Genomic DNA, 7,697 nt, shown 5'->3' with positions numbered 1-7,697 from the left:
CTGCCAGGTCCATTCCCAAAGACTACTTGTACATACTTGACCAAATTGAATACATCCTCACCACTACGGTTGTCAGTCTTTGTTTGGTGCTCTGCCTTACCTTAAAAATGCTTGCCTCTCTTTCTTAGGGCGTGATTCAATGGAAGAAATTGACGATGGCCCATGTACATGACCTTTCTATATTTTTTTCAAAAATATACCTTCCATGTCATGAAAATAGTGCGTGCGTGCATTATATCCCTTGTTTGACTATACTGAAAGATTACTAAGAGCAGGCCAATGATTGATTGTTACGAACAACAATGCTCGCAGGTCAAAGTGTTCCTATTTGTACTCATCCCATACACATACGCCTGTGCTGCCCCACAAAAGTAGAAGTTCCTCAACTAATGGCCTCAGGTACACAACAATGTCATTTCCAGGTTGCTTCGGGCCTTCGCTAAGTACTAGCATCATAATGCACTTCCGCTTCATGCACAACCATGGAGGAAGGTTGTAGATACATAGAGTAACAGGCCAAGTGCTATGACTGCTACTCTGCTCCCCGAAAGGATTCATGCCATCTGTACTTAAAGCAAACCTTAAGTTTCTTGCGTCATCTGTACTTCAGGAATTCTCTGTCAATTGTCCTCCACTGGGACCCATCAGTGGGCTGTCTCAACATATCGTCTACCTTACGATCTTCTTTGTGCCATCACAGCAACTTTGCATGCTCTTTGTTTCTGAACAAACGTTTCAAGCATGGTATTATAGGAGCATACCACATCACCTTGGCAGGAATTCTCTTCCTAGAACGTTCACTGTCGCCCTCAATATCACCAGGGTCATCTCGCCTGATCTTATACCGCGATGCACGGCATACCGAGCATGCATCCAAATTCTCGTACTCCTAGTCGCAGTAGAGGATGCTGTCATTAGGACATGCATGTATCTTTTGGATTTCTAATCCCAGAGGGCAGACGACCTATTTTGCTGTGTATGTACTGGCGGGCAATTCGTTTGCCTTCGGAAGCATCTTCTTTGCGATAGTCAGTAACTCCCCAAATCCCTTGTCAAATACACCATTATTTGCCTTCCATTGCAGCAATTCTAGTGTGGTACCCAACTTTTTTGCCCCTCTTCGGCAGTCGGGTATAGCAATTTCTTGTGATCCTCTAGCATGCGCTCAAACTTAATCTTTTCCTTATCACTTTCGCATTCTCTCTGTGCATCATGGATGGCCTGACCAAGATCATCATCGGGCTCATCTTCTGCCGCTACCTCTTCTTCAGCAGCTACCTCTTCTTCAGCTTCCCCATTGTAGTATCATCAAAGGCACCGTATTCAGCAAAACCACGAATAATCATGTTGTCATCATCCCCTTCTTCTTCTTCATCTTCTTCTATTATAACAACTCTTTCTCCGTGCTTAGTCCAACAAACACTAGTATAGAAACAAGCTTTAGTCCTGGTTCTCAACCCCCTTTAATCCCGGTTTTGGAACCGGGACTATGCAATCGGGACTAAAGGTCTTGATTTTTAGTCCCGGTTCCTCCAACCAGGAGTAGAGGTGTTTATTGGGTGAAAAAAAAGTTACAGCTGTGGAGATTCGAACCTACGACCTCCCACTTCAGCTCTTGCACGCGTTACCATCTCACCTACCACCACACATCTAACTTAGATAAGATACGCTTTCCTTTTAAATTCAGTTTGGAGACACCTTTAGTCCGGGTTTGAGACATAAACCGGGACTAAAGGTACCTTTATTCTAGGTTCGTGTCTCAAACCGGGACTAAAAGTCACACTTTTAGTCCGGGTTCATGTCTCAAACCGGGACTAAAGATTCTCGCACTGACATGCCTCTAACACACCTCGGTAGCCGTTGGGCAGGGACCTTTAGTCCCGGTTGAAGCTACCAACCGGGACTAAAGGTTTCTCTAGTCCCGGGCGCGAAAAATACCGGGACTAAAGCCAAATTTTGAAGTGGATCAAAAGTCGCTTCTCTACTAGTGAAATATAGTTTGGCATGAAACACGACATAAATAGGTGTTCGTGAATTTTCCTTGAGCAAGAATAATCCTTCTTATTCTTACATAGAACACTTGGGTAGCACATGAAACCATTCCATGTGTTTGCCTTGGCCACATTTAAGAAATCATGCACGCCCCTCATGAACTCTAGGGAGCGGCAGTCAGCGTTGTACATCCATTGCCGGTTCATCTGCATTACGTATATGACGTACACCATATCAAAAACTTATAATAACCCATATTATACAACACGCATGGTTAGTTAATTAAAAGATCCAAAATATTCATCAATCAACATGATTAATTAATATCATATACCACACATCTGTTTCAGTACTCTCCAACATTAATTTATTAAAGCCTCGATACAATGTAGACAATCCCAAATAGCACTAAACAAACTAAACCTACAATGCACTTCGGCAGAATAAGGATTTCACGACCAATTCTATCTAAAACGGTCAGATCATTCTTCTGTTGGTTCACTGCCTCATCATACACAGGTGCACTCTCATTAGCCGCCTCAGTCTCCTTTGCAAGAGATTTTTGGACGTGCTCAACATACTCTTCCTCCCTGTACCAACCGTCACATGATCTAGTGCCATCCCACTGAAATTACAACAACAAATCAAGAACTTTAATCAAAATCATCATGAAAAATGGCTACAAACCATAGCAAAATATGACAAAAAAATTACTTACTTTGCGATCCGGACACGTGTAGAAGATGTGCCCTTGGTTGGGACCCTTCTTCTTCACCCTGTACTCCCTCACAATCTTCTGCCCACAGTGGCCACACACAATGAGAGGGAGGTCCGGCCTCAGTCGCTTAGGGACCCCATGCGAGGCCGAGGACCCGAAAGCAGTCACCATCTACGACTTTCTATACTCATTTTCATCAACTACTATAAGTTTCTCATTTTATGAACCATGAAATTAAATGAGATATATATATAAAAAACCTTTTATTTCTCTATTTACTAAACCATGCATGAAATGAGGCAATGAAAGGTGCATACTAGTTTTGATGAGCTACTATAAGTTTCCTTCATCTACATATACAAACTATCAAGTGATTTTGAGCTCAAATGCCATATAAATAAAAAATATCCACCATTATTCCCAATCTAGAAAACCAAAAATTTCTCTATTTCTAGACCATGAAATGAGGCAATGAAAGGTGCATACTAGTTTTGATGAACTACTATAAGCTTCCTTCATCTTCATATTCAAACTATCAAGTGATTTTGAGCTCAAATGGTATATAAATAAAAAAAAATCCACCATCATTCCCAATCTAAAAAACCATAAATTTCTCTATTTCTAGACCAATAAATGAGTCATGCTAGTGATGAAACATGGGAGGATGAAGATGGTAACCTTTAGAACCGAAGAATGGATGGAGGAATGAAGTCTTCACCAATCCCGCAAGCATGAACTCCTTCCACGAGCAAGAACATAGAGCAGGCAGAGAGCTTGAAATGGCTCGGGCTAGGGGAGAAAGAAGGAGAAAGTATATAGCCCATGACATGTAGTCCCGGTTTGTGGTATAAACCTAGACTACATGTAGCGTTCTAGTCCCAGTTACAGCCACCAACTAGGATTAAAGGTTTAGTCACGACTGGTAGCTCCAACCGGGATTGGAGGACGACCTTTAGTCCCGGTTTGAACCACGAACCGGGACTAAAAGTCTCCTCCTGCTCCCCTCTTGCAAAAGCTACGCCTCTAGCCATTGGGCAGGGGACTTTAGTCCCGGTTGGTTGCTCCAACCGAGACTAATCCTGTCTTTAGTCCTGGGCCCAAAAATGGCTGGGACTAAAGCCTGGAACCGAAAGTTTGTTCCTAATAGTGTTGCAACTTACAACAACATCTCCCTCCACCGCATCCCATCATCGTGATCGTTCATATCCTGTGTGAGTGTGACCATAGCTACTCAGCTAGCTAGCATTGTATGATGATATTTTAGTAGTCAGATTCATTCACTTGGAAAACTAAACTTGTGATGGAAGCATGATCACAGAAGTTACATGGCTAGCTAGGTGAAGCTGACCAAAAGGCAAAGGGACGAGTTGGCTAAAATTACTAGTTTGGAACTCTGATCTGTTAGTTTGAGAAGATGTGCAGTGGGTCTACCAACTGGAGTGCTTGTTACTGTCATTGGAATGCACGTTGAATAGCGGGCATGCACGGCAATGGCATGGATCATGACCAGTCAAGGAAGGAAGGTTGTAAAAGCAAATTTCAAGAGGAAATAAAGCACAAAGCAGAATGCGAGTGCAAACTATGTATGCATTTTGGTTCACCACTAACAGAATCAATTCAGGAGCTAATCACGCCGACCACATGACCACCGCTGCCTATGACTTTGCAGCTACTATAAGCACCATTTTTTTTTCCTTTGTACGTGATCTGTAGTATGCTGGTCCCTGCCCTGCACCTGCACCTGCACCTGCACCTACACCTACACCTATATAAACAGAGTCTTCAGCCTTGGCCTCTTGCATATAAGCAATTCCAAGGCCTTGCAAGAGTTAGGCAGCTCACTAGCTAGCTACTAGGCAGGCAACCAGGTAGCAGAGTCAGTCGTACTCCAGCAGAAATGCATGCATCACTCGGCATGTCAAGCTCAAGCAGCAGCTCGTCGTCGTCGTCGTACTCCTCCCTGCTCTTCACCACCCTTGGTCTGGCTCTCCTCTGCTCCCAGCTCACCATCTCCAAAGAGGAGTACCATGAGTTCGTGGTAGTGTAACTAACTAAACCAACTGACCGACTACTGCACTGATCGATCGAACTGCATGCATGCCAAGCAGGATCAATGCATGTTCGTTCCATGACTAATGCCTGTCTGCAGGTGAAGGAGGCGACGGTGACGCGTTTGTGCGGGACGCAGCGGATCATGACGGTGAACGGGCAGTTCCCGGGTCCAACGGTGGAGGTGGCCGAGGGCGACGCCCTCATCGTGCGCGTCGTGAACCGGGGCAGCTACAACGTGACGGTGCACTGGCATGGCGTGCGGCAGATGCGGACGGGGTGGTCAGACGGCCCGGAGTTCGTGACACTGTGCCCCATCCGCTCTGGGAACTCCTACACCTACCGCTTTACCGTCGCCGGGCAGGAAGGCACGCTGTGGTGGCACGCGCACAGCTCCTGGCTCCGCGCCACCGTCCACGGCGCGCTCCTCATCCGCCCGCGCGCCGGCAGCAAGCCGCCCGCCCGGGAGATCCCCATCATCCTACGTACGTGTGCCACTCGATCTATATTACTGCTATATATATGTTATTGCACTTGCCACACACACACATACTAATTTGTACTGCCATTTGTATGCATGCATGACGTGCAAAACATTTCATGAGATATACGGCAGTTAATTCCTCTATTTTAAACTATAAGTTATTTTGACTTTTTTATATTTTACTATATATAAGTATAGTGTATTTAGAAAACTAAAATAACTTACAATTTGAAACAAAGATGACAGTAAATAGTCATGTCGCATACTACTAATAACATACCACAGTTTGAAACGGACGGTGTAGTATAGTTATTTCGGCGTGTCCAATACATAATAACCACATAACGGCCAAAAGATTTCTTGCACAAGACTGGCAGGTAATAATAACAGGGGAACATATAGACAGGCCCAAATTTGGGGTGAAATAAGTAATTAATTAGGCTTCAACCCTAGCTAGGTGCTAGTAAGACTGAATAGTGTACACCCACTGTAAGCACCCACCAACTAATTAAGCTCATCACTGGCCAGGTTTAGCGAGTAGCGTGGAGTGGCGCACACTGAATAGTGAATATACATATGATTATCATTTCTTTCTTTGATTTTGCTTTTCCCGCATGTTAATCAGTGTTATCATTCTGTTAGTCATCAGTTGGCGCCAGCTTTCTTTCTAGCTCTCGTTTGCGTACCATAGGCTACCCGCTGCTGCTGCTGCTGCACCGGAGTCCAACACACATGCATCGTCATCATGTCGGATCCATTTACAAAATAAACATGCACCTTTATACACCAAACGTCATGGACATGTCTTTCGACTATCTTCCTAATCTTTCAATTGCTTTAGAGTTTTTTGCACATCAGATGCAGGCGCACACCACAAAAAAAAAAGGATCTTAGGTGACAAGTATTTAGATTAACAGAGGCAAGTGCCCAACTCTTCCACCTCTAGAAATGAACAGGCCCGCTAGATGGAGAGGACCGCCTTTGTTAAACATTATTAGAGGCGGGCTTCCTTAAGTGGCCGTCTCTGATAATCATTTATTAACATAGGCGGGCATCTTAGGACATCAGTCTCTGATAAAATATTTATAGAGACGATCCTTTTAAGCTGCCCGTCTATTGATAAACCATTAGTAGAGGTGGTGGCTTTAAGAGAACCACCTCTAGACATGGTCCATTAAGGGCAGTCCCAATGGTGCATTGATGATGGTTTCTATCCACATTAAATGACTTGCCACGTAGGCAAAACGCTGACATGGCAACGTAATTAATGAAGAAAGAGAGCAAAAATCATAGAAATGGTTTCTTCATGAAGAAATCAGGTCTACTCTTGACCCAATGCAGCAAGAAACCATGAAGTCGCCATTGGGGAGAAATCACTAGTTTCTAGGGAGCTCGTGTCGCATTCCCATTGGAGGAAAAGATAGAGTTGGGAGAGAGAAAGAGAAAATAGTTATTACTCATAGAAACCATGGGTTGGAAAGCAGTACTTTTTTGGTGCGGTATCCTATGTTATAGAAACTATTAGTTTCTTTCATTGGGACTGCCCTAACACAGACCAACTCCTAGAGGCGTTAGCCACATGCCTGCCTACAGAAATCTGCTTTGGCTGCCTATGAAAATCCTTACTGTGGTAGTGTGGCAGGTACATGTCTTGCTTTGATTGAATATGGACGTGTACAAAGCATATCATGCACTTTTTTAGCATGCTCCTTGCATGGCAAGGACATAGCTATATATACCCTTTCTTTGTCCTTAAATAAATGTTGTACTCCCTGCATGGTTAAAGTTGCACCTATATTGGTTATTCTTGTTTTAACGATGAGATCGATAGGTGGAATCTTCTCTATATCTAGTAATAAATAATCTTATATGATAATAATAATGCATACAATGATCATGCATAGGCCGGGATGCATGGGTCTTTATAGGAGGTTGGGGACGCATAGCCCAGGAGTGTACATAGAACCTGGTGATGGGTAGATACAATGGAGGTGGGGTGGGAGAATCTTTGAACACCACACTGCAATTGGAGTATAAAAAATCACTACTACAGAAAACACTATCACCAACGGTTTAGGCCATCAGCAATGATATATTGGCGGTCGCCAGTTAGAAACCTGCGGTGATAATAGTTACCACCATTGGTTCGTGCTACCAACCGGCGTTATGGGGTTTTCAGAAATTCTAAAATCTGGCCAAAATATTGTAATTTTTTTTAATCCTAGGAAACCCTCACCAATCAGCCGCATGGTTGGATGTCGCAATATTTTTTCGTGCGAATATACTGGCACACACCCCAGCAGTCAGTCCCATGGTTGTGTGTCACAATATTTTTCGCACGAAAATACGCGCACTACGCACCAACGAGATTGGAACATAAGAGCGTCCTCAACAGTAAGAGACAGCAGCTAGCTCATACATGCCATGTCATTGCCACTTCATTATATGAACCCC

General features: G+C 43.9%; 1 protein-coding gene across 1 annotated transcript; it reads left to right on the top strand.

The window, feature by feature from the left end:
- The first annotated feature begins 4,624 nt into the window (after positions 1-4,624).
- LOC136487395 (laccase-23-like) lies at positions 4,625-5,885 on the top strand. The gene is made up of 3 exons (XM_066484557.1): positions 4,625-4,748; positions 4,860-5,244; positions 5,869-5,885. The coding sequence occupies exons 1-3, from the start codon at positions 4,626-4,628 to the stop codon at positions 5,883-5,885; spliced, it is 525 nt and encodes a 174-aa protein (XP_066340654.1). The 5' UTR covers position 4,625.
- Positions 5,886-7,697: the final 1,812 nt, after the last annotated feature.

The sequence above is a fragment of the Miscanthus floridulus genome, chromosome 10 (genome assembly GCF_019320115.1).
Source record: "Miscanthus floridulus cultivar M001 chromosome 10, ASM1932011v1, whole genome shotgun sequence".
Classification (NCBI taxonomy): domain Eukaryota; kingdom Viridiplantae; phylum Streptophyta; class Magnoliopsida; order Poales; family Poaceae; genus Miscanthus; species Miscanthus floridulus.
This window is presented reverse-complemented; position numbering and strand designations above follow the sequence as displayed.

Excerpts from the sequence above, each read along its gene's own strand:
- LOC136487395 (XM_066484557.1), top strand. The coding sequence starts at position 4,626 with ATGTCAAGCTCAAGCAGCAGCTCGTCGTCGTCGTCGTACTCCTCCCTG. Across the intron at positions 4,749-4,859 it reads AGGAGTACCATGAGTTCGTG|GTGAAGGAGGCGACGGTGAC; the intron begins GTAGTGTAACTA and ends GCCTGTCTGCAG.